The sequence below is a fragment of the Oncorhynchus mykiss genome, chromosome 2, assembly GCF_057628025.1.
Source record: "Oncorhynchus mykiss isolate SJ-2025 chromosome 2, ASM5762802v1, whole genome shotgun sequence".
NCBI lineage: Eukaryota > Metazoa > Chordata > Actinopteri > Salmoniformes > Salmonidae > Oncorhynchus > Oncorhynchus mykiss.
In genome coordinates, this window is record NC_143023.1 from 42,727,921 (window position 1) to 42,755,593 (window position 27,673).

The 27,673-nt window shown below is 40.8% G+C and overlaps 1 protein-coding gene across 3 annotated transcripts; it reads right to left on the reverse strand.

Annotated features, from left to right (window-relative positions):
• Positions 1–1,743: 1,743 nt before the first annotated feature.
• On the reverse strand, positions 1,744–21,176 carry LOC110490183 (vascular endothelial growth factor A-A). Of its 3 annotated transcripts, XR_016486708.1 has the most exons (8): positions 20,417–21,176; positions 19,089–19,131; positions 14,207–14,403; positions 13,526–13,602; positions 12,983–13,015; positions 7,601–7,864; positions 6,264–6,395; positions 1,744–3,372 (listed from the first exon to the last, which is right to left on the reverse strand). XR_016486708.1 is itself a non-coding variant. In XM_021563428.3 (7 exons), exons 1-7 carry the CDS (start codon positions 20,483–20,485, stop codon positions 3,351–3,353), a joined length of 573 nt encoding a protein of 190 aa, XP_021419103.1. In that variant the 5' UTR covers positions 20,486–21,176; the 3' UTR covers positions 1,744–3,350. The 3 variants fall into 3 exon arrangements, 2 of the variants coding, with proteins under 2 accessions (XP_021419103.1, XP_021419113.1); XM_021563428.3 differs by lacking the exon at positions 7,601–7,864; XM_021563438.3 differs by lacking the exons at positions 6,264–6,395; positions 7,601–7,864.
• Positions 21,177–27,673: the final 6,497 nt, after the last annotated feature.

Genomic DNA, 27,673 nt, shown 5'->3' on the forward strand with positions numbered 1-27,673 from the left:
ACCTTGTGGTTTGTCATTACCTGAATGTTATTTGAACGTTATTCAAATACTGGCCTCATTAGGCATTTCCTGGAGTGGTTGGGTCAGTGTTTCCATGTTGTTCCAGGGCTAAGCAATTTCTTAGTGCCAGTGTGCAGTTTACTTTACTAAACGTGATTAATGACCTACAGTAGTACACAGGCATGCTGACGCTGACCAACTCAAGAGGAAGAAGGAAGAGATGGAGGGAGGAGGATGAATAAGAGGAAGATGTCAAATAAAATATAATACAATAGGCTCCCTCCTTCCTCCTTCCTCCTGCTCTCTCTGAGGTTTATTTTAAGAGAGAGCCACTGCTAATCTTTTCTTAGTGGAGGTAGAATGCATGAAATTACATAACCACATAGCAATTTGTACTTTTGGATTCTAATTAGAGAGGTTCGGTTTAAAAATCACAAACCACTCATGACAAAAAAAAACTCCACTGTTTCAGAGATTCTTTGTGAACAATTTGGGTAAATTATTTGAAATATGGCACAAAGTCAATGCTTGGTTCTGACATTAATAGGGAGTTTATTTTCTTCTCCTCTGTTGTTCATTGTAAGTTGGGTTGAGGTGTTGACCACTTAACCAAGGGCTATAAGTGCTACAGCGTGATTGAAATGTGAAGGTAATGTTTACAAGAACTGCATTCACGGTAAACACTGCATATGTTGGCTCAATCGGAAATTACCTTTACATTTCAATCACGCTATAGCACGGAACTTCTGCGATACGGATTGAATTGAACCCCAAGTGAATCTATCACTTTTTTATGTACATACTGTTAAGTATGAATAGATCAAAACCTTTTGCGGCTTCTTTTGTTTAAATGTTAATTTTATGGTTTAAGCACCAGTTGGACCTACTTTGATCATGCAAAGGACCATGAGACCTATGGTTCCATTTGGGGCATTGTGGGAAAAATGTCAACTTCCAGGAACTGTATTGCACTTTGTACTGCACTTTGTATTGCATCAGTGCTTAATGTAATGTGATTTCTGAATCTTTATGAATGTAGGCCTACATACAGGTAACTGCCAAAATAATGGAAACACTTGAGTACAGTAAATGAGGAATACTAAGTATATTGAAAGCAGGTGCTTTCACACAGGTGTGGTTTCTGAGTTAATTAAGCAATTAGCATCGCGTTATGCTTAGGGTCATGCTGGGCAGACCATCATTTCAGCCATTATTTTGGAAACCATGGCTATCTCCCCATAGGATGACAATGCCCCCATCCACAGGTCACTGAATGGTTTGATGAGCATGAAAACGATGTAATGGTTGTCTTAGTCACCAGGTCTCAACTCAATTGAATACTTATGGGAGATTCTGGAGCGGCACCTGAGACAGCGTTTTCCACCACCATCAACCAAACACCAAATTATGGAATTTTGCATGTAAGAATGGTGTTGCATCCCTCCAATAGAGTTCCAGACAACTGTAGCATCTATGCCATGGTGCATTGAAGCTGTTCTGGCTTGTGGTGGCCCAACGCCCTATTAAGACACTTTATGTTGGTGTTTCCTTTATTTTGTCAGATACCTTGTATGTTGCATTGCATGTATTTTAATGTAGTCTTGTACTCTTATGATGCCTTATCAATTGGCTTAGGAATGATTAATAAAGTAGGATTGTGTTGTATTGTTACTTGATCAAATTATTTTAGATTGATCAAAATGTCAGAGGTCATTTCAAAACAGTTGAAGATAGGCTTCCAAAGAGATCTGCATTTTCTGTTTAATAAAAAACAATATATTTTCTAAATAAATATAGTTAATAGTTACACTAAAAACAAAAAACGATGTTACTATTGTAAAATGGATAATTTTAAAGCACCAATAAATATATTAATGTGAAAATATACTAAAAATGTGTCTGTACATGATACAACAAACAAAAAAGTATTTCTGACACTGAAATACAAATAGAATGTTTCTTTTTTCCATAAAAGGGTAGAGAGCATCATCTCCTTCTACTGCTCCTGGTTCCCCACTATGCCAAGTCCGGTTCTGGCTAAACTGGGCTGGCCAGAGTCTGTCTCTCACTGTGGAGTTTGCCCAAGATGACCAAGGTCAGTGAGACGCCCTCAGTCCTCCTCATGACGTGTCTTCGGTCACTCAAGTACAAAAACACATGTCCCGACTCGAGCTTTAAACTGCAACGTTGGCTGTGCGTCTTTTCACAAACATGTTTGTGGCGGGGTTTGTTTGTAACAAAATCAAGACACATGCTCCCAGCCCCTCTAGCCCAACAAAACATACAATATCTCATTTTCAGGAATGTTGAAGTTTTATCTTTCTGTTCTTTTTTTCCTTCTTTAAAAAAAGAAAGAAATATGTCTACAGTTTTCAATGTTTTCCATGGCCAAACAGATTGGTGATAACATTGCCTGGTGAAGAAGTAAAATCAATATCAACCATAACACTGTATATAAATATATAAATTAAATGCACAGAATACTGAAAATATTCTAGCATTATAAATTAGATGTAGTGTACTAGACAAAGGGATATTAGGTAAGTATATACAGATCGTTATTTTTTCTATAATGGACTATTCTTTAATGTGTGTGTGCAATTATATCTTTGGAAAACAAATGAAGACATTAAACAAAGCAAATAGAGATCATTGATTTTGACAGTGGTGAGTTAAATGCCACTGTTCCTTGGCGGAAGATCTAATTTATGTCTTGTCTCCATATATACCTACATTTAATATCCCTTTAGAAGTATTCTCACACCGAGTCCTATCTGGTGTTAGTCGATACAGTGGTGAAAAAAACTTCACCCCGTAGAGGAAGTAGTTCTGCTTTCTGACAGTTCTCTAGACCTTCAGAGGTCCGAGGAGAAACATGTTCCCGTTGCACCTCTCAGTGAAGTTATGGTCACAATTTCGCTTAGTTTTTATATAGATATATTTAAGATACTCATATCCACAGCAGACCAAGATCCAGTGAAGTGTTAAATCAAATAAAATGTATTCTGACAAACTCTCAGTCCTATCCACGTTCAGGCCCAAACACCCTGGCAACTAAACATTTGTCCCATTCACACGCCAGACAGTGGCGCATTCGTTCACTTTATAATGTTTCATTTTTCATAGCAGCAATACACATTGTCATTGTCCTTTTAGAATATATATATATATATATCTTAGAAATATACAACAGCATGTTGTTATCTCAGTCTCTCTTCATCGTTCTCTCTTGCTCGTTCTTTCTTGCGTTGTAATTTTCTGTCCATCCAGGGAATGCGTCCTCAGGTTTCAAAGTGCTGTGCCAAGAAAATATTCCTTCATTTCATTGTCCCCCTCTCCCTCTCCTCATCTCATCTCCTTGGTTTGTCACATCTGTGGATGACAAGACATGACAGACAGTAGGTTAAAAGATGGGCAACAAATCCTCCTCCCAGCAGGGGTGTAGCCTTGAGCAAATCACATCACTGCAAATGTGGAAAACTCCTGCAGCCCCTCCCTCTTCCTCCCCTGACCCATGACCAATTGGAATCATGTCTCTGGTCACCCCACTCATGTGTGGCTCTCTAAATGCAGCACACTGTGTGGGGGGGCCCTAAGGTTCAAAGGTCAGGATGTATATAGTAGTGTCAAGGGAGGTCATCAACACAGGGCCTTGTGGGAGTTTCCCCGGAAGCAGTCAGATCTCCATTGGACCACTGACTGAATACAGACGTTATTTGCAACCAATGGAGATGGAGTTTTAATCCCCGATTAGTAATTGCGTTTAGGGCTTCGCCTCGTAGGAGTTATGAGTAGGACCATTAGAAACGAGCAGCATGGACACCAGCTCTACATTCACTCAATTAAGAGCCTGTTCGTTCACAGTTACGAACCAAGGGAAACACTTTCCCTTTGAGTGTTAGTGTCATGCATGAGTTAGTTCTGTCTTGAGTCCTGTACTGTGCTGACTTATAAACATGTCTGTCCAATTTGTGTGATCAAGACTGGTCGAAGTTAAAAACAACAATGGATGCTAAAATTCCCCTCCTACGCAGGTGGTTATATATACATATATATATATATATATCCATGTAGTGATGGGAAAGAGATAAGGAGACTATGTTGGGAGATGATAAGTAGGATGGTAAGTGTGGGTCAGAATAAATTGGCATTACTACAGACTGACCCAATATAGTGCGGACTGTCTCACACACATAAAACCCAACTCCCTACACACATCTTGCTTGGTGCTAGAATTTAGTATATACAGTGGGGCAAAAAAGTATTTAGTCAGCCACCAATTGTGCAAGTTCTCCCACTTAAAAAGATGAGAGAGGCCTGTAATTTTCCTCATAGGTACACTTCAACTATGACAGACAAAATTAGAAAAAAAATCCAGAAAATCACATTGTAGGATTTTTAAGGAATTGATTTGCAAATTTTGGTGGAAAATAAGTATTTGGTCACCTACAAACAAGCAAGATTTCTGGCTCTCACAGACCTGTAACTTCTTTAAGAGACTCCTCTGTCCTCCACTCGTTACCTGTTTTAATGGCACCTGTTTGAACTTGTTATCAGTATAAAAGACACCTGTCCACAACCTCAAACAGTCACACTCCAAACTCCACTATGGCCAAGACCAAAGAGCTGTCAAAGGACACCAGAAACAAAATTGTAGACCTGCACCAGGCTGGGAAGACTGAATCTGCAATAGGTAAGCAGCTTGGTTTGAAGAAATCAACTGTGGGAGCAATTATTAGGAAATGGAAGACATACAAGACCACTGATAATCTCCCTCGATCTGGGGCTCCACGCAAGATCTCACCCCATGGGGTCAAAATTATCACAAGAACTGTGAGCAAAAATCCCAGAACCACACGGGGGGACCTAGTGAATGACCTGCAGAGAGCTGGGACCAAAATAACAAAGCCTACCATCAGTAACACACTACGCCGCCAGGGACTCAAATCCTGCAGTGCCAGACGTGTCCCCCTGCTTAAGCCAGTACATGTCCAGGCCCGTCTGAAGTTTGCTAGAGAGCATTTGGATGATCCAGAAGAAGATTGGGAGAATGTCATGTGGTCAGATGAAACCAAAATATAACTTTTTGGTAAAAACTCAACTCGTCGTGTTTGGAGGACAAAGGATGCGGAGTTGCATCCAAAGAACACCATACCTACTGTGAAGCATGGCCCCTTTGGGGCTGTTTTTCTGCAAAGGGACCAGGACGACTGATCCGTGTAAAGGAAAGAATGAATGGGGCCATGTATCATGAGATTTTGAGTGAAAACCTCCTTCCATCAGCAAGGACATTGAAGATTAAACATGGCTGGGTCTTTCAGCATGACAATGATCCAATACACACCGCCTGGGCAACGAAGGAGTGGCTTAGTAAGAAGCATTTCAAGGTCCTGGAGTGGCCTAGCCAGTCTCCAGATCTCAACCCCATAGAAAATCTTTGGAGGAAGTTGAAAGTCCGTGTTGCCCAGCAACAGCCCCAAAACATCACTGCTCTAGAAGAGATCTGCATGGAAGAATGGGCCAAAATACCAGCAACAGTGTGAGAAAACCTTGTGAAGACTTACAGAAAACGTTTGACCTCTGTCATTGCCAACAAAGAGTATATAACAAAGTATTGAGATAAACTTTTGTTGTTGACCAAATACTTATTTTCCACCATAATTTGCAAATAAATCCATTAAAAATCCTACAATGTGATTTTCTGGATTTTTTTTCTCATTTTGTCTGTCATAGTTGAAGTGTACCTATGATGAAAATTACAGGCCTCTCTCATCTTTTTAAGTGGGAGAACTTGCACAATTGGTGGCTGACTAAATACTTTTTTGACCCACTGTATAATATAGATACTGCATTAATATAAAGGGAATCTAAAGCGAGAAATGGGCTGTTTTTTGTGTATTGTCTAGTTTAAGTGTCTACCATGCAAAGGGAATACACTATACTAGCTAGCTATAATATACTACCTTTATAGAACACACAATAATAGAGTCACAGTTCTAACATCAAGGATGATGTTAAGTAGAGTATCAGAATATTACGCACGACAACAAACAATATAAACACACTTACAAGCAAACATAGTCCCACACAATTCTCTATACAAACAAAAACATATTCTATAAGCAAGTGAGAAGCATGCATTTCTCAGCAGGAGAAGAAAATCAAGCAAATGACAGAAGTACAAACAGGTGGATGGATGTAGATGTGGGTGAATGGAGTAGAGATCAAGTCACGTTGTTTATCATAATATTTTGTAAACAAACCTGCAAGTTCTTTCGTTTAACTCAAGTTGTCTTGACTTGCAGTCTAATTGTGTGAATTTGCAGGAACATTTACAGGTGAGAGGGTCCTGCACAAACAAGCGCTTTCTTCTCTCTGAGCAAGGCTCACAGTGGCTGCAAGGGAAGCAAAAAGGGAGAGAGAGAGAGAGAGAGGTCTAAGCTATAGAGCGTATCCAGCTATAGAGCCCCGCCCCAACACACCAACATTGGACGAACATTTGAGCAACATTAGCTCAATACTTCTGCAGCCGCTGGGTGGTGTGAAGGTTGTTTGAGGTTGTGGAGCATTGTGATCGGGTTAGAAAGAGAGCACATGTAAAGACTTTTCTACACACGTGCCTCATCATGCTTGCATACACTCACACACTCTTTCATTCAGCCTCTCTAATGGCATGACAAGCACATGTGTGATTGGGTATATGAAAAGCAACATTGAATGAGAACATTTGCACTTATACATGATCATGTACACACACACACACACACACACATACATACACACTAACAACCACACACACAGACACACAAAACAGGTGCATGTGATAAGGGAAAGTCCACAGCAGAAACAAAGAACACATAGCGTTTGCTTCCCGATCCATCCAATGACATGCTCACAAGGGAGCAGCCATCTTTAAAAACCATCCCTCCCTAAATCTGCCTATATTTCCCACTACAATTACCCTACAGACATGCTCACGATTGCCACAAATTAATGGGATGTTATGATGACATTAGAATGATGGCTTGGCTGAGTAAGCGCAGGCTCAAGCACAATGTAAGGATTATAAAATACAGATCAAAGACAATCTAATCGTATTATTTTCACTGGCCTAGTTTAAAGTCAAAGTAGATGCCATCGCTGGTGCTTAAAGATGCAGTATCTTTTATGGAGGTGAACATGTGAGACAAAACAATGACAGAGACAGGGGAGTGCTGTGATGCACCTCTGTGAGGTCAGATCACGTCTGCGTCACGTTCAAGACCTTCCTGTCTAAAAGCATGAACAAAGCAGCCCTTTTTGGGGTTACCACTCAAGGTGACAATAACTCTTATCAAACATAAACTGAGCCAAGCTTGTCTGTACTTAAAGTAACCAAACCAATTGGCACTATTGTGGTAGAAATGTAAGACAATAGTGTTGGTTCATCCACCTATCTGCTAAAACAAAAGGCAACAGAGAAACAGAGAACAAACTCCTAGCAGCATGTAGCCTCAACATGGCATCGACCCTGCTGCCATGGATTAGTGAGGGGGTGGTAGACAGCCATGCTTCATACAGACATCATCATTACCTGACAGTTCTCACTCACGTTACTCACATTACTGCCCTCGCCACGGACTTAAGTGGTGCATACGCCAGACAAAAAAAGGTTTCTTTAAAAAAATGGAGCCTGCTCATGCCAAACAAAAAGAGGTTTGCATTTTACAAGATACAAACAAGTTCCTCCAAAATCAAGCCAACCGTCAAGAGAGACATAGTGCCCATGTGCAGACACGCCACAGAAGAGGCGCTGGCATAGGCCTCAGACCTCATCGTGCCAGTGTCTCTCTCTTTCTTTCTCTTTCTCTTTTGGTCATTGCCCCTAGAAAATAGAGAACAGGGCAAAAGAGAAAAGACACCTAAGTGGAGGCAGGGACAATCGTACAGAGTTCAATCAATAGAGGTTAGGCCAAAGAGGAGACAATCAATCAAGGAGGGCATCTCCCTTCTAATCTAGTCTCCTCATTAGCAGTGGGATCGATGCCCGTTTGAACGTGTGTGCGTGTGTGTGTGTCTCAATGTAAATGCGTGTGTCAATGTAAATACATCCACTGTTGCCTTTGTAAATCAGTCTATGCATATTGAGAGTTCTATTTTCGGCTGGCATTAAGGTGGTACTACTGTGAAATGCGCTTTAGTTTGCAATTTTGTCATGTAAAAACTAGAGCACTTGCATTTTCCGGCCCTAACGCCAGGTTTGGTAATTTACCCTTTTTATATCAGCACGTTTGCGTTCAGATGGGAGGAAATATTTTAGGCGTGTCCTTAAAAACATGATCCAAAGTGCTAATTTCAGGCAGTGCTGATAGGGATATTTAAGACCAACCAAAAGCTGGTTTTAGCGGTAACACAGTTGGTTATGGCATGAATGTTGACAGAGGAAACTCAGCCTACACGTTGACCGTTTTCTGTTTCATATGTTCAAAACCCAAGCCCTCTCTTAAGCGTACCATAATGAAGGCTGGTTCAATAGCGATGCGTTTCTTTTTATCCTGACGATTTTATGATATCACTACATTTTACAATTATTTATTGTTGTTTTAAAAAAAAAAACAGATTGGTTGTAATAACATTAAAAGAAAAACAAGCAATCTCATTAGAATGATTCACCTTCCTTGTTTTATTTGTATTTTTTTATTTATTTGATTATAACTATTCGTTCTCTTTGTAGGCCAAATCAATAATTAATTTAATATTGCTTATTGACAATGTTTGGCATGTCCATGCTCAGCTATAATGCAATTTACAGTAGGCCTAGCCCCTAAATGTGAACGCTATTAAGCCATACAATTACTTAGAACAATGTGGACTGCAAATGGGTTAAAGTTAACATATTTAGCAAAGATAGGTCTTCATTTTGTTATTTAAGCCACTTAACCTATAGCGCTACCGCCTGCTCTTATATTTACCATTGCGTTAGGTTTGTTAAAATAGAGCCCCAAGTATGTGTCTAGAGCAGTGGTCCCAAACTTTTTATAGTCCCGTACCCTTTCAAACATTCTACCTCCAGCTGCGTACCCCCTCTAGCACCAGGGTCAGCACACTCTCAAATGTTGTTTTTTGTCATCATTGTAAGCCTGCCACACACACGCTATACGATACATTTAATAAACATAAGAATGAGTGTGAGCTGTCGTCACAACCCGGCTCGTGGGAAATGACAAAGAGCTCTTATAAGATTAGGGCACAAATAATAATATAATATTAATCAATAATTTTGCTCTTTATTTAACCATCTTACATATAAAACCTTAATTGTTCATATAAAATTGTGAAAAAAATCACCACAGGTTAATGAGAAGGGTGTGCTTGAAAGGATGCTCATAACTCTGCAATGTTGGGTTGTATTGGAAGGGGTCTCAGTCTTAAATCCTTGTCCACACACAGTCTGTGCCTGCATTTAGTTTTCATGCTAGTGAGGGCCGAAAATCCACTCTCACATAGGTACGTGGTTGCAAAGGGCATCAGTGTCTTAACAGTGTGATTTTCCAAGGCAGGATACTCTGAGCACAGCCCAATCCAGAAATCTGGCAGTGGCTTCTGATTAAATTCAATATTCACAGAACTACTTGTTGCAATTTCGATGAGGCTCTCTTGTTCAGATATTGGTAAGTGGACTGGATGCAGGACATGAAAGGGATAACGAATCCAGTTGTTTGTGTCATTCGTTTCGGGAAAGTACCTGCGTAATTGCGCACCCAACTCACTCAGGTGCTTCGCTATATCACATTTGACATTGTCTGAAAACTTGAGTTAATTTGCACACAACAAAAATCATACAATGATGGAAAGACTTGTGTGTTGTCCTTGTTAATGTAGACAGAGAAGAGCTCCAACTTCATAATCATAGCATAAATTTTGTCCCGCACTTTGAATATAGTTGTGGAGAGTCCCTGTAATCCTAGATTCAGATCATTCAGGCGAGAAAAAACATCACCCAGATAGGCCAGTCATGTGAGAAACTCGTCATCATGCAAGCGGTCAGACAAGTAAAAATGATGGTCACTAAAGAAATCTTTAAGCTCGTCTCTCAATTTAAAAAACGTGTCAATATTTTGCCCCTCGATAACCAGCACACTTCTGTATATTGTAAAAGCATTACATGCTCGCTGCCCATATCATTGGATAATGCAGAAAATACACAAGAGTTCAGGGGCCTTGCTTTAACAAAGTTAACAATTTTAACTGTAGTGTCCAAAATGTATTTGAAGCTGTCAGGAATTCCCTTGGCAGCAAGAGCCTCTCAGTGGATGCTGCAGTGTACCCAAGTGACATCGGGAGCAACTGCTTGCACGCACGTTACCACTCAACTATGTCTCCCTGTCATGGTTTTTGCACCATCAGTACAGATACCAACACATCTTGAAGTCCATTTGATGCCACAAAGCTGTCCAGTACTTTAAGAACATAATCTCCTGTTGTCCTGGTTTCCAGTGGTTTGCAGAAGAGGATGTCTCCTTTAATTGACCCCCATAAACATAACGGACATATACCAGGAGCTGTGCCAGGTCTGTTGACTCATCCAGCTGTAACGCATAGAATTCACTGGCTTGTATGTGAAGCAGTAATTGTTTCAAAACATCTCCTGCCATGTCACTGATGCGTCGTGAAACAGTGTTGTTTGATGAAGACATTGTCTGTATAGTTTTTCCAGCATTGTCCCAGCCATAGGAAGAATTAAGTCCTCCACAATAGTATGGGACTTGCCTGTCCTAGCCACTCGGTAGCTCACCATATATTCCCTTCTTATTAATGGTATCTGTTGTTTTTATACATGTCTTACTACTCGAAAGTAATCTAGATTCTCGCTAATTTTTTTTGCATATTTTGCTTCTAAATGTCTGCGCAAGAGTGAAGATTTCATTGAGTTGTGAGATAGTACTTTTGCACATATAACACACTGTGGCTGAGGAAAGGCACTACTCCCAATATAAGTGAACCCCAAATCAATGTAGTTCTCATCATATTTGCACCTCTTCGATGGGTAAAACTGTCAGTGTCCATGCTAGCTGGGCTAACAATAAATGTAGAATTACTGATGCTAGCATTGGATGTGCTCGTGGAAGCAGAACAACTTGTGTCATTGACAGGTGTAGTACTGCTGGTAGTAGCAGTACTACCAGTAGAGCTGGTATGTGTCTCTATGGACGAGGGCCATACCTTTTTTAACCATTTATCAATTTTCGAGCAAATGGAATGAGCAGCAGCTACGTTTGGCTACATACGGACCGTTAGTGGAATTCCCATGAGAGAGTAACGGTTAATGTGATTAGATGTTCATTATTTGACTAGGCTACATATATTTGACATTGTGTTGTTATTTCGCTGACCACTAGATGGTTTCATTTTATTTTTGACAGTGAAACGAGGCTACTCAGGCGAGAAAAAAAACATTACCCAAATGTATAGCCCCATTGGAAAATATAAATGGACTGTTTGAAAATGTGAAGAATAAAACAAATAAAATAATAATCATAAAAAAAAAACATATTTGTTGTGCCCCCTGGTCTTTAGTATTATGTACAGTATGCATTTGAGTGAATGACTGAGGGTGTGTCTGAGCTCATGAATGGCCTGTCTTTTCCCTGCACTCCACCCTGGCCTGGCTAGGGTGAGCTGTCTGTCTACGTGCTGGGTGGCAGGCAGAGGTGTGTGTGGCACAAAGCGAGGACAAGGCTCAGCTCAGCCTCATGACAAATGGATTTGATTCAGTCCTCTCAGGTAGCTAACATGATCCCATCTCTCCTCCACTGATCCATGGGGCTTTAACCCTGCGTGGTTCTTATACAATTAAAACAAGGGAGGTCCTCTGACGTGCCAGCTGCAGCTGAGGTGGCAAAAGACATGTACACACACACACACACACACGTCTCACACACACACCCCTGCATCAACACTGACCGTCAGTCTGTTTCCCTCCCTCCACACTGCCTGTAACTAACCACGTCCACTGCGTCTGTCTCCAGGCTCATCCACTATTTAGAACTTTAAAAATAAAAATGGGTTAACTGAATGACACCTGTTGCAATGATTACAGTGTGGAAGTAGCCACTAGGGCCGAGGGTCAGGCATGAACAACTGGAGCTAAGAAGAAGGCTGCTGGACAGCCCGGTCAGTGACGGGTGGTCTGGCGCTAGCTAACTATCTCAACCCAACTGTTACAGCCACATAGTAAAGCACTAAACCAACCGCCATAAAACAAATAGACCCTGGGAGGAAGACAAACTGAAACAAACCCCGTACATAAAAAAAAAGATCTTATCAGCACCAGTAAAGATGGAGAAGAGAGGCTGTTTTTTTCCCCATAAGGTGTGCTGCTAGTCCTCTAACTCCCACAAGGTGTGAAGGGAACATGGAGAACTAGGCATCTACCTCCCCTCCCTCGCTATGTTAAAAAGAGAGACAGGGCTGTGGTGTAGGAGCCTATGAGGTGCTGATAATCCCAATCACTAGTAGAAGGCAACCTAACACTTCCTCTCACCACCCTTTAAAATGATCGACTCAGTCCTATCAGCAGGAGCATGGCAGCTGCTGACTTCTCAGTGCAGCAGGGGTAAAATATACTGTAGCTTCACCATTACTATTAGCATTAGCATTAGTGCTACCCCACATTGTTGCTGGTATCACAGTGTCCAGCTGGCTTCTTCTCATCTGCATGTTGCCAATCAACATGAGGAATACTGAATACATTAATACTTATTGGTTCGGGAGGATTAGGTCCCAGCCTTCTGTGTTAAGTTAAAGCATCTGTGGGAACGGGATGATGATTAGTTGGGAAACTGGTCAATCAAAATATTCAGATATTTTGGGGCTGGCAGATAGAGTTGTTTTGACAGTTTGAATATCAGAGTGGAAGCCAAATTGAACACAGACAGCTCCCTCCCCCCATCCCACAAATAACTCATAACAATAACAATAACAATGCAAAACATGTACTTACTTTTCTTTCTTTGCCTTAACTTCTGGCTTTGGTCTGAAATTAAGAGGAAAATAGAGAACAAAACCTTTAGCTTTATATTTAGCTTTTTATTAAAGGCCCAGTGCAGTCGAAAACATGATTTCCTATGTTTTATATATATTTTCACACTATGAGGTTGGAATAATACTGTAAAAATGCTGATTAATGCCCTTTTAGTGTAAGAGCTGTTTGAAAAGACCGACTGAAATGTCAGCCTGTTTTGGTGGGATGGAGTTTTGGCCTAAATAATTAGTTAATAGACCAATAAGAAAGAGATTTCCAAATCTCTCTGCCAATAATAGCTCATTTTCAGTTTCCCCCTCCCTACTCAGAGAGTAATAGCAAAATAATAAGCTATTTTTGTTTCTTTTTGAACATTTAAATTGAAAACAATCACAGTAAGGTACTTAATTATTATCCAGATATGATTTGATATTGAGATAAAAAACAGCTGCATTGGACCTTTAACCAGTAAGCAAAACAGTGAAGCCTGAAATCATTATAGACCTGAGAAAAGATTCTTACCTGCATTCACACTTTCGATGTTCTGTGAAACTTAACTGAAAATTATGCTGCGATACTCTCTGTTTCACTTGTATTACCTGTAGAGAAACATAAGACATGAAACATTAAAATTCACATTGAAAAAGGGTCAATCCCCCAAAACAAATTCCTCTGCTGAAACATTACTACCTCAGAGATTCTTAGAGAGTGATTGCTCTGACCATTGACATAGTGGCCACAGTCTGACTACTAGCTGACCACAAGCTAACCAGTCGGTGAAGATAGGCTGACACCATAGCCAGGCAGGTGCTGTATCACATTCCTATAGCTTATTCCTTTCCACCCTAGGCTCATGCCAACAGTAAGTCCTGACACCTGACCGTGGCCAAGAGAGACTTCAACCACATAAACAGGGGCGTAAACAGGGTGTGCAAGGGTAAACAAAAATAGCTGACATGCTAGGCCCCTGCTGATTCACTTTTTCCATGGGACAGAGAGAAAAGCAAAGCAAGAGAGAGAGAGAGAGAGACCTAGATAACCAGTGAGAAGAGGAATGGAAGAGAGAAAGGACACCGAGAGATACAGAAGAGAGAGGGGGTTGTAAGTGACAGGAGAGATGGAATGAGAGTGAGAGGGGAGAGAGAGAGTGTTAAACAAATCCCCCATTCACCGGTCCTGGCGAGAATTGGAGTTAGCGCTTACCTCCATGGTAACATTTTTTGTTTCCGTGGGGACACACTCGAGCGCCTCGTCGTTGCAGCATCCGGCGCAGCGCATGAGCACCACGCACGAGGGGATGTAGGTGTGCTCAATCTCATCTGGATACTCCTGGAAGATGTCCACCAGCATCTCCCGTGTCCGACACATGCTCTTGTTATACACGTCCATGAACGGGACCACTGCAGGAGGAAAAGCAGAGGGAGAACATCAGTACTGCTTCCTTCTCATCCTCACTGTGCCATAGAGAACTGTCAGTAACAGTGAGATTCCTTGAGGAGAAGACAGCAACATCAGTGGCAACCCAACCACAAAACTGCTATACTGTAGAGTACAGCACATCCAACCTCTCCACATTGTAAAACTCTCCAATGCATTCTCTTTCATCCTTCTTTCCTCCCTCATTCCCCAGTTGTGTGCCTTTTTCTCCTTTATCCTAACTCTCCATGCCTCCTCTATTTCCTAGAATCCCCCTGTCATCCCCCCATCTGCTCTGGTTCCGCTTGGCAGTGGAAGAGAGTACTTGTGTTGCCTTTGTGGTCATCAAAAGGTACAGGCATTTGTTTCCTGAGTGGTTCCCATTACTAAAGCCAGCTAAGCAGATAAACAAAGCCACATATATGTGGCTTCAGATGCAACAAAGCAGACTATTGTGCTGACAAGGATCTTAATGTCCCCCAGCAAAACAAAACAAAATAATGTCAAACCTGCGCATGTGCTCACAGCTGTCTAAAGCCCACCTAGGGCCTGGCGATATGGCCAAAATATTATATCACACTATTAAAAAAAAAATGGACAGTATGACAGTATTTTTAGTTTTTGAATAATAAATGTTCAACATTTGCTTTATGAGTAGTGAGTGATTCTAGGGTGGCAACACATACATTCTAAGTGATTTCAATTGGTCTTTCTCCTTTGTTATTGTTTTATGCTGTTCAATTCAACTTCAACCAAAACAAATTTCAGGCACTTTACAAATTTCTGCATTTCCTGCACTAAGTTGCAGTGGTGGAAAAAGTACCCAATTGTCATACTTGAGTAAAAGTAAAGATACCTTAATAGAAAATGACTCAAGTAAAAGTGAAAGTCACCCTGTAAAATACTACTTGAGTAAATGTTTAAAAGTATTTGGTTTTAAATATACCTGAGTATCAAAAGTAAATGTAATTGATAAAATGTACTTAAGTATCAAAAGTAAGAGTATAAATAATTTCAAACTCCTTATATTAAGCAAAACAGATGGCACCATGTTCGTGTTTTTTTTATTTACAGATAGCCAGGGGCACTCAAACTGTTGGACTCATGGAAATAGAATGACTATTCTAATTCTATAGTTAGAATATAATAGTGGGCACTTTGAATAGTGTTGTTTGAGATAACAATGAATTAAAATGCCAGGGAGGAGTTATTGTGACAGGGTAGGAACTAAAGTGTTGATAAGTATTTCCTAGGGGACCCTATAAGCTTTGGCTACTTCATGTAGCTAATATATTCTTGCTTTGTAGATTCCTCTTTGATTTAGAAGATACTGTTGCACAAACAACATGCTGATTTAGGTCTACACCATCACTGGTATTATCAGGCTGTATTAGCTAGCTACGTTTGCTCTTACTCTACATTTATTATCATTAGCGGCTAGCAATTAGCATCTCACAAGATTTAGGGCAACTTGTGAAGAAAAGACAAACTAGCTGTTTGCTGATGTAAGAAACACAAACTAATAGTATCATTATTGAACGCTAGTGGATTTATAATAAGACGCAAAGTGAAAACAGCATTGTTGTCATCAACGTTGTTGCATCGACCATGCAGACTTGAACTCAAGTGTCTCGTGGTTGATTAACCTCAAATGCGCTCCTTGAGTGACAGGGGGCGTGGCTAGGTCTGTGTGGAAAGTGGCGCGGAGAGAGATGACTTAAGTAGCAAGTAAACTATAAAAATTGACATTACACATAGCATATCACATTTAACAAACCAAACATTCAAATACCGGTATAGAAGGTAAAGTAAAAACCCAAACCGGTTCCTGCCCTAAAGCACCACACATTCAAACCCACACACAGGGACAATTACAACACATCCACACGTTTAAGCTACATGATCTGAACTCACTCACATGCCATTTACATACAACCCACAATTCCTCAGATGCTGACTAACCCTACCTGTCTCCATCCGAGAATAATCCCCCACCCTCCATCCTATGGACTGGTTTCCCAGCGACCCCGTCCCCCTCCTGACCCCCAGGTAATCCGAGGAGCCCATGACCTCAGGCTGTGCGGTGCCAGGGTTCACCTTTGACATGTGACCCCCGACAGCCCACCCCTTAACCTGTCGGCCTGGTCAGTTCCGGCCTAATGCTGCAACAACATCCTGACACACCACTGCCTGCCGTAGCTGGCTCTGTTACTCCTTCTCAAACCATGCACCGCTGCTGCTAGCCCCTGGATGACCTGCCTGGTCAGCAGATGTGGTGTCCACTACCTCCCCTTATCCCTCCCAGCACCTGCTCTCAGAGGAGAAGCACAGGCCAGCCTGTAGGCCTGTGGGGAGAGAAAGGCTGTCTGTCTGTCTCACTGCCATAGTCTACAGCCCAAGGTCACCAGCCCAACACGTCTCACTGTGCTGTTCTGTCTCTGCGGAGCCCCACAGTCTCCCTCTGCACAGCTGCTGCTTCACACTCTGTCTAGCAGCGTTCTAGTACCTAGGCAACATTTGTTTTAATGTGATTGTGTGAGTATGTGTGTCTGTAAGCCCATTAGAGCAAGCTTGACGTTTTAGCCTACCTATGTCATGCACATTTTTTCTATGGTAGGCTATGCATCACGTTTTGAAAAGGCAATGCAGTTTTGCCTTCCTGAATTATGTATATATAATTTCTATAATGTAATTGCATGCACAATCATTTTTGGTATGTCATTAAGCCATGCATCAATGTATGGAATTAGCTTATTATACAGCAAGACTCCAATACATTATATTTATGTGACAAGTAATATTGCCTCTTCTAACCAAATTCACATGTAGCCACCACAGACACAAGCACATACAATGACAACTCCCCTTCACAGGAAATATTGAGGAAAATCTGAGGGAAAGCAGACATGTCAAGAATATGTATATTAGAATGAATGCAATATGCTGTGGTGCCAGATATACATCCTTGTTATATCGACTACATATCCTATAGGATATATCTAAACCCATGCGTAAATCTGTGTGTGAGTGTTTTGAAATGGTATGCATGTGGAGTATTTCCATTCACCTCAACCTTTGCTCATTAAACATTAGTCACAAAACCGTTCTATGCTCTACAATAGTCATTTGAATGCCAGTCATACTTTGAATAACTGTACCTTTCCATAGTTGGAAATATACTATTAAGTCTATTTGTTCTGTCTCCACAAATCTAAATATAATATTTTGAATTTACAAATTCTAATTCTGTGTTTGACTATTCTCTAAAAAGATACTTTTAAAACACTAATAACTTATCCATGTAGGGGAAATAAACTGTGTTGTTTTAATCAACACCTTGCTTTGTGTATGGGTATGTGAATCATAGATGGGGAGTGCTGGGCTGGACAAAGTTTGTTGTACTCTCATTAAACTGATATTGAAACTCCTTTAGAAGCCTCAGGAAGCTAATCAACACAACAAGGTCCTCAGCCCTGGGTCTGTCCTCGCTATGGATCCCGTCTCATGTGAGAAAGAAAGGAGAAAAGACAACAACGAACAAGGTGAGGGAAGTTGGAGATGCCAGAAACCATGGAAACTATGTGGAGTGCCTCCACTAAAGCAGTGTTTGAGACAGAGAGCAGTGACCCATCGCTGTGATGGCGGAATACTGGTACAATGTTATAGTGAATGGGGAACATGCATGCTTCTACTGGGGCACAAAGGGATGTAGTTGGTGCAGGGGAGATGAGATTTAGAGGATATGGTCATTCTGTCTCTGCGTATTTTGAGATTGAGTGTGTCTTAGTGAGAGTATGTTTTGAGGTGAAGTAATTGTTGACATGCGGGACTGTGTGTGTGAGAACTGAAGCGAGAGAGGGTGGAGGTTCTCTGCATCTCGCACTCTCTCTGTGTGTGCGTGCGTGTGAAATGAAGGTCAAAAGACGCTCACAGGTGTCAGAGAAGAGGAATGGAGTCGCTGCCCTTGTGCTGCGAATAACAAACAACCACAGTTCAATTCCTGTGTTTTCTCTGCTGAGGACCAGTCCCTGACGTATCACAGTGAGTAACCTGGCTGTGTCCACTATTGACTAACATGGCTAGCCTTTGAACACAGCTAACAAGTGAAACACTCTGTCACTGTCAATAAACAAACATAACCATGCATACAGACATGCTTTGTCCAATATAAACGATACAACCTGACCATGTGTTTGCCATGTTCCCAAATCACAAGAGGAGGAAGAAAAAGCCTAAATAAAACGTGAATTCATGCAGTGGCCTTGTCTGTTAACATATAGAAGACTATTTGGATCAGACACACTTTTATGGTAATTCCAAAGTCCCAAGTAAAGCCTTTCACTCAGGGACTCACCACTAAAGACTTCAATATAGTACCATGGGGTCCTATATGATACTCATATCCTCTCACGGATAGAGAGGGAGCATTGACACAATGTAAAGATTTTGTTATGACAATAGCCATGTGCAAAAGCCATGTGCAACAGCCAATTTGTCAAAAACGAATTTTCATTGAAGGCCTAAACTTGAAAGTCTGCTCTGGGAAAATCCAGATTCAGAATATGTCCACTAGGTGGCTATACACACACCAAATCCCCCAATAAAGGTAAACACTGAATAAACTTCTACAATATTGCACTTGTAATACATTTGTACATTCGGCACTTACCGTCATTTTTATTCTTCTCCCCGTTCTTGGGTATGTGGGCTGTCTGTAAAAATGCAAACATGTAAGCCATTAGAGCAAGTTTAACGTTTTATCTTATGTCATGCATATTTTTTCTATGGTAGGCTATGCATCACGTTTTAAAAAGGCAATGCAGTTTTGCCTCCCTGAATTATGTATATATGATTTCCATAATGTAATTGCATGCACAATCATTAAGCCATGCATCAATGTATGGCATTAGCTTATTATACAGCAAGACTCCAATACATTCCCCTTTATGATGACAGCTAGCATACTTCATTGAATATTTTCCCGCCTATGGGCAAGTGCAGAGAGAAAATGGCATCACAGCAGCGCTTCAGTCACGTTATCACCTGACGTAGACTGTCGCAACAGCTCTTCAATATTGCGTGAGAAAGAAGCCGATTTAATTTTATAGATGAAAGACAGTGAGGTGGGTTGCCCATTGTTAGCGTTTACTGGTTGTACTGATTATCATAAACATTTGAGCGAATGTTTTAATAAACAAGGCCTAAGTTTAATAGAAACGGGCTATTATTAGCCTTGAGTACGGAGTGAAATACATGTTGACACTTTATACCCTCTGCGACCAACTAGGCTATTCGGTTAGGGGCCAACAGGTTTGCCCTATCCTTGCGCTCTCAAGAGACAGGTCGTCTGGACTTTGCTTTTCATTACAGTAGACTAGTCTACAAACTAGAGCAAATACATTGCAAATATTGGAATCTGGACACACACATCAATTCAACCTCTATTCCACGTTGGTTCAATTGAAAGAACGTTGGTCCAACCAGTGTGTGCCCAGTAGGAATAGTGACATTATGTTGTCGTGATTTTATTCAATAGGAATCCAATTGAATTAAATCACGACAACACATTGTCGTGATTTTGGATTATGCTAGTGTAATGATGCAACTCATTTCACGTCACTCAAAATTCCGATTTAGCCTAGCCTACTATTTTGTTGACATTAATGCCAATTGTGCATTTTCAAAAGTTATAATAGTAATACAAATAATAGCCTAATAATAATAGAAAATACAGCGTTAATTGGATAGGCCTATGACACTTTCCCCTAAAAATACCAAAATGTATGTCAAACGTCATTAACAATTCAACAGTGACATAAACCTCTTTAGGCCTATGATTCACAGAAAGTGAATACATTATAAGTGACCTACAGATCTAGCAGCAAGTGACGAGATTGAGCGACAAGGGCGATCACCTCATTAATGAAACATGAACAGCATTATATTCCTAATTCATCGGACGCATCTGATCCCCTCCGATTTAAATATAATTCTCACCTTAACTGCATACAAATGAAGCTGAAGAAGCGCTGCGAATAATAATTGGACAAAACTGCCAATGTTCATGATTGTAATTCCGAAGGTGAGTTGGACAGTTGTACTAAAATTTCAGTTGTCGTTTCGATCAGACACAATAATAAAGAAAAACCACAAAAAAAATCAACAATTTCTTGATAATCTTGGTTATAGTAAAAATCTAATCCATCCAAACATGGCAGATGTGCCACCTGAGAGGAATCCTTTTTTATTGTGTTGTATTGCAACCGCCTCTAAGGAATCTCAGAGAATAGCCCCAAAGAAAGGTAACATCCAAAATGCGTCGGTCATCCGGAGACTCTTCCAAGATTTGTATTCTACATCCACATTAGAAACCCCATAATGGACTGAACATCTCCGTCCTATTATCTGCTCACCAGGATGACAACTTTCACCAACTTCTGAATGCAACTTTACGCATTGCCTTCACCGTGTGAAAGCGGCGGCTGAATTATTACAAATTGATCAGAGTAGTGTGAGCGTTTGCCGGTGCAAAGTGATCCGTTAGCATTCCTCCTTGAAACGCACTGAAACGGTCTCCCTTTCCTTGTCTTGATTTTTAAAATGTATTTTACTATGACTTTGTTTCTCTTCAAGGTTTGGACGTCCAGGCGCAGAATAGGGAGATCTTGTCATTCACCTCCGTTTCTCGCTCGTGTAAGCGCGTTTACTGTTCTATGATCATGAGCTATTGCCTTTAGCAATCGGACGTGTCTACAGTATGATGACGCTTGCGCTCATTGGCTAGATCACCAATGTGGGCGGTACTGATTGGCAGGCAAAGGGTGGTGGGCGCGCTCCCATAAAATATCTAACAGTGATGTTCACATTGTGCGATTTGGTGAGTGTTTAAGTCACAACTTTGACGCAAAATATAATACATGACACGTTTAAAAAGGTAAGTATTAAATGTCCAATAGTTAGTTGTGTTGTTGGTGCCTTTCATGGTCTCTTTTTGCCTTTCTGGCTACAATGAATCATTCAAAAGCTGCAAATAATAGTTTTGTGATAGCCTTTACCATTTTGTGGAAATATTATAATTTACATACTTTTTATTTTGCAACCAAAGGTTTTTGTATGTTATAAGTATTGGCAATTGGGACAGTTACCATAAATAATGTGAAAATACCCAATTAGAATCAGGCTAGGCCAGGACTAGTGCAGGAATCGCTTTTGCACCTAAAGTTAACTTCCATCGCTTGGAGGTGGTGGTGCACACATATTTTTAGTTCATCAGTTAAACAGAGATTATATCCTATATTGGACATTCGAGATGCCTGGATCTCTAAAAGAATACAGAGTACAGTAGGTGAGAATATTCAGGTATGAAAGAGTGGAGAGGGACTTGTAATGGCCTGGGCTGTATAGTGTTTGCTTTTGTTAAATGACACACATGATGCAGAGTTCAAGAATCATAAAAGGGCTCATTCCATAGCCTCATTATCATAGCACTTTCTAGGTGCTGAAAGTTGCAAGAAATTGTCCTTATTAGAAAGTTAGTCGAACTTTAATAGTGGGACTGCATGAGTCTTGCATGAGTCACACACACACACACACACACACACACACACACACACACACACACACACACACACACACACACACAAAGAGAGAGAGGGATAGAGCGAGAACCTCCACCCTCTCTCGCTTCAGTTCACACACATCGTCCCACATCTCACTAATATTGCCCCTCAAAACACACATTCTCTAAGACACACTCAATCTCAAAATACGCACAGAGACAGAATATCCATTTCCTCTAAATCCCATCTCCCCTGCACCAACTACATCCCTTTGTGCCCCAGTAGAAGCATGCATGTTCCCCATTCACTATAACATTGTACCAGAATTCCGCCATCACAGCGATGGGTCACTGCTCTCTGTCTCAAACACTGCTTTAGTGGAGGCACTCCACATAGTTTCCATGGTTTCTGGCATCTCCAACTTCCCTCACCTCATTCTTTGTTATCTTTTCTCCTTTCTTTCTCACATGAGTCGGGATCCATAGCGAGGACAGCCCCAGGGCTGAGGACCTTGTTGTGTTGATTAGCTTACTGAGGCTTCTAAAGGAGTTTCAATATCGATTTAATGAGAGTATAGAAAACTCTGTCCAGCCCAGCACTCCCCATCTATGATTCACATACCCATACACAAAGCAAGGTGTTGATTAAAACAACACAGTTTATTTCCCCTACATGGATAAGTTATTCGTGTTTTAAAAGTAACCTTTTAGAGAATAGTCAAACACAGAATTAGAATTTGTAAATACAAAATATTATATTTAGATTTGTGGAGACAGAACAAATAGACTTAAGAGTACATTTCCAACCATGGAAAGGTACAGTTATTCAAAGTATGACTGGCATTCAAATGACTATTGTAGAGCATAGAAAGGTTTTGTGACTAATGTTTAATGAGCAAAGGGTGAGGCGACTGGAAATACTCCACATGCATACCATTTACAAACACTCACACACAGATTTCCCATCTAGCATGGGTTTAGATATATCCTATAGGATATGTAATCGATATAACAAGGGTGTATCTGGCACCACAGCATATTGCATTCATTCTAATATACATATTCTTGACATGTCTGCTTTCCCTCAGATTTTCCTTAATATTTTCTGTGAAGGGGAGTTGTCATTGTATGTGCTTGTGTCTGTGGTGGCTACATGTGAATTTGGTCAGAAGAGGCTATATTACTTGTCACCTAAATAGAATCCCCCAAAAAGTGAAGTGTTATTTACTCTTCTATGGGATGATTATGGTTTGACCGGCAAGTCACAGGTGCTAATGTATTTCACCCTCGGTTCATTGCACTCATACTGTTAACCTGTAGAGGACACTATGGAGTAATTTGACCCATCATTTATCAGTGAACTAATATGATTTTACAGCAGACAAGAACATATTTTCACTAATGTTTGTGGGAATAATTACTTACAAGAAGTCAATCTTGTTCTCGCTTGCTCCCGCTCTCCTCTCTCATGTCTATTTCAAACTCACTGCTCTCTGTAACCACACTATTTTATTGACATTATTGCCACGTCTCATATATGCTTAATCCACTATACGATTAGATGTTACACTTGCTGAGGGAATCGATGAAAAGTAACTTTCTATATGTCTTTGACAAGGAATTTGAGCCTTGACCCCAAAGTGTGTGGGCACATATTGTCCCATCTTAGATGTCTTGTCTAACAGTCTCAGACCTGTTCTTTATCCAGGTCTCTTCTCCCCTTTTAGTTTCTGCCATGGTTATAAGTCTGTTGCTCCTTTTATTATGTATTTGAGAGATTCGATAATCTATGAAATTGTACCAGAGTAAGACACGGATAAACTCATGTCTATGCCTATAGAAATCATAATATACAAGTGGTTTGGGTGTTAGGATGATATTAGAATGTTTTCTTCCCCCACCCAATGAATTGCATCAAAACCTCACGTTGTCAAACTTTGTGAGCCTGAAGGTCAAAGCTGAACCACTTCACAACCCCAGGCCATAACCTCTGTCCTTAATCCTGAGAGCCGGTCAGAGGCCTATAAGACCTGCCACATGCTTTCTGCAAAAATATTTAGTCTGGACCCAACGTCCAGGGGAGTCACAATGATAACATGTGCATCCGCAGATCAAGACTAGGGCTGGGAAACCCATCACACCATGAGTGCGGGGGGAGGAGGAGAAGAGAGGGGGAGAGTAGAGAAATGAGGCATAGGGAGTCCCTCTTTGCTGTGATGTAACCTAAGCCGGAGGACGGCGAGGACTCATCGTGTCCACAGAGTGTCACTCCTTTTGTTTGCGGAGTTTTGAATTTTAATTGAAAGATAACAAGCAGGTGCCTCCATAAGAGCCTCCCTGCTTTGTGCTGATTCGACAAAATCTCCTCAGAGTTTTGGGCCAAGAAACATAATGAGCTTTCTTCCTGTCCCATCAGCGATAACACCCACACCAAACACACACACACACACACACACACACACACACACACACACACACACACACACACACACACACACACACACACACACACACACACACACACACACACACAGAGGTACATGTTTGTGTGTACACAATTCTGTCTGTTGGTTAAGCACACATGCTTCCTAATTAGTTTACATGTCACAGCAGGAGAGTGGTATTCAGCATTTGGATCTACCATTGTAAACCACTTGTAATTTAGACCTTCCTGAAACTTAATAATCAGAGGACCTCATCGGAGTCAGAGACTAAAAAAGCAGGACAGTGAATACCCACTACCCAAGATATGTCAATCAGGTAATGTCCATTGAAGAAAAACTCACAAAATTAACACTTCTAAAAAAAGAAAATCTACCCCACCTTCACCGTTTGTATAACTACTAAACCCTAATATCAGGATTTTAACACCACAATGGCCACTTACATTTTTCAGAGGCCTCAGCTCTTACATGCAGCTCTTACCTCAGCTCTTACGTCACACTCGGATAATCAGAGAGGGGGCACATTATTGTGGCCCTGGTGGCAAAAATAGCAGTTCCCAACCTTTTTTGCACCACATACCGGGACCGGTACGACCAGAATATCAATTAGGCCTATAAGTTTAGTATAGCCGCTTAGTAATAACATTTTTGTTTCAGTAGGTCTAACTTGATGATATTATAAAAGCATGAAGTGCATATTTTTCTCTAATGATCATATAATGACAACATTGCAACTCACCATGTCGCTGAATCAGTGGGATACATATTTTCTATTGAATGAGGCTTTTTTTTTCAGTCTCGGGCTTTGCTGTCTCTGCATTATCGACATTGTCGTTGGGCCTCTTATCTCCCTTACCCTTTCTGAAGAAGCTCTCCAGCGACATTTGTTTGTTTTTATTCATGTTAGCTAACAGAGCTAGCTGGTACAAAGTTGGCGGGCAACACAGCTCATGCAGACCGTGATGAACTCGCAGCGCGCATTACTCAAGTTCAAAATCTGTAAATTGTTGTGGGCGTGACAGAGATATTAGAGTGCACCAAGTTCAATGTTATTACTGCACAAATAGCCATTAATTGTATATAATTATTCTTTTATTTTACAGGGAAAAATAAGAAAAAAATCATTTCCATGCGGCCTGGTAGCGAATGTGCTGTGGACGGTTGTTGGGGACAGCTGGCATAAAATAATTAAAAGGTCTTACTGCACAGAGATGCTTGGGAAAATGGTCACAGCGGGGGACCAGCATGTGTGTTTCAGGGTAGGGGGGTGTATCTGAGCTCCATCAGATAGGACTTGGCATTGGTTAATCAAATCTCCCCATTCATGCAAAATTGTTGCATGCCTTCTCAAACAGCTACGACTGTATTTGCATTCGCATATCAAGTCTTCTCTTGAGTTTGTGTGTGTGTATCCCACATCTGTTGCTATGTTAGGATCAATAATTGTTTGCACAAATAATAATTGCTTGTATTTTTGTAATGCCATTGCAGCTAATAGGTAACAATGTTTCCTATGAACAGCCTACATTATAATGTGTATTATTCATTAATTGTGGAAATAAATTAAGATATGCAAGATTTCTTTATATATACAGTACCTGTCAGAAGTTTGGACAGGCCTACTCATTCAAGAGTTTTTCTTTATTTTAATATGTTCTACATAGTAGAATAATAGTGAAGACATCAAAACTATGAAATAACACATATGGAATCATGTAGTAACCAAAAAAAGTGTTAAACAAATCAAAATATATTATATATTTGAGATTCTTTAAAGTAGCCACCCTTTGCATTGATGATAGTTTTGTATACTCTTGGAATTATCTCAACCAGCTTCATGAGGAATGATTTTCCAACAGTCTTGAAGGAGTTCCCACATATGCTGAGCACTTGTTGGCTCCCTTTCCTTCACTCGGCGGTCCAACTCATCCCAAACCATTTGAGGTTGGGTGATTGTGGAGGCCAGGTCATCTGATGCAGCACTCCATCACTCCCCATCTTGGTCAAATTGTCCTTACACAGCCTGGAGGTGTGTTGGGTCATTGTCCTGTTGAAAAAAAAAGATAGTCCCACTAAGCACAAACCAGATGGGATGGCATATCACTGCAGAGTGCTGTGGTAGCCATGATGGTAAGTAAGTGTAAATAAGGTAAATAAGTAAATGGTAAATAAGTGTGCCTTGGATTTTAAATAAACCAGACAGTGTCACCAACAACGCACCCCCACACTATCACACCATCTCCTCCATGTTTCACAGTGGGAACCACACGTGCGGAGATCATCCTTTCACCTACTCTGCGTCACACAAAGACTCGGCGGTTGGAAACAAAAATCTCAAATTTGGACTCAGACCAAATGTCATGTTTCTTGGCCAAAGCAAGTCTCTTCTTATTGGTGTCCTTTAGTAGTGATTTCTTTGCAGCAATTTGACCATGAAATTGCTGTACAATATGATCTTGTTGCCATCTAATTCACATTAAAATGTTATAAATCAACACTGCAGAGCTTTCCCTGTCCTCTGCCGTGCTCTGATTGTATTACTGCTGATTATATCTGGAAATGTGCATCTACTGTTGCTAGCCTCAATTTTGATTTGTGCTCTGATATGTGCTTCACTGATTTTTATGCTCTCGTAAAAGCCTGGGTTTTCTGCACGTTAACACTAGGCGCCTATTACCTAAAATTGATATATTGAAAGTGTAGGTTCACAGCTCCAATCCAGATGTGTTGGTCATTACTGAGACCTGGTTAAGAAAGAGTGTTTTGAACACTGATGTTAAACTTTCTGGTGCTAACTTTCTTTCGGCAAGACAGATCTTCCAAAGGTGGTGGAGTGGCAATCTTTACCAAGGAACACCTTCAGTGCTCGGTTGTCTCCATCAAGTCGGTCCCCAAACAATTTGATTTGCTGGGTTTACACATTGAATTTCAAATAACTCTTTGTTGACTGTTGCTGGGTGTTATCAGCCAACATCAACACATTTAACAGAATGTGACTGGCACAACGGGCTTTGAATGTGGAGGATGAGGGCTGCAGTATATCTCTCAGATAGGGGGGAGTGATGCCTAAGAGGGTTTTATAAATGAGCATCAACCAGTGGGTCTTGCGACGGGTATACAGAGATGACCAGTTGACAGAGGAGGATGGAGTGCAGTGATGTTTCCTATAAGGGACATTAGTGGCAAATCTGATGCCAAATGGTAAAGAACATCTAGCCGCTCGAGAGCACCCTTACCTGCCGATCTATTAAT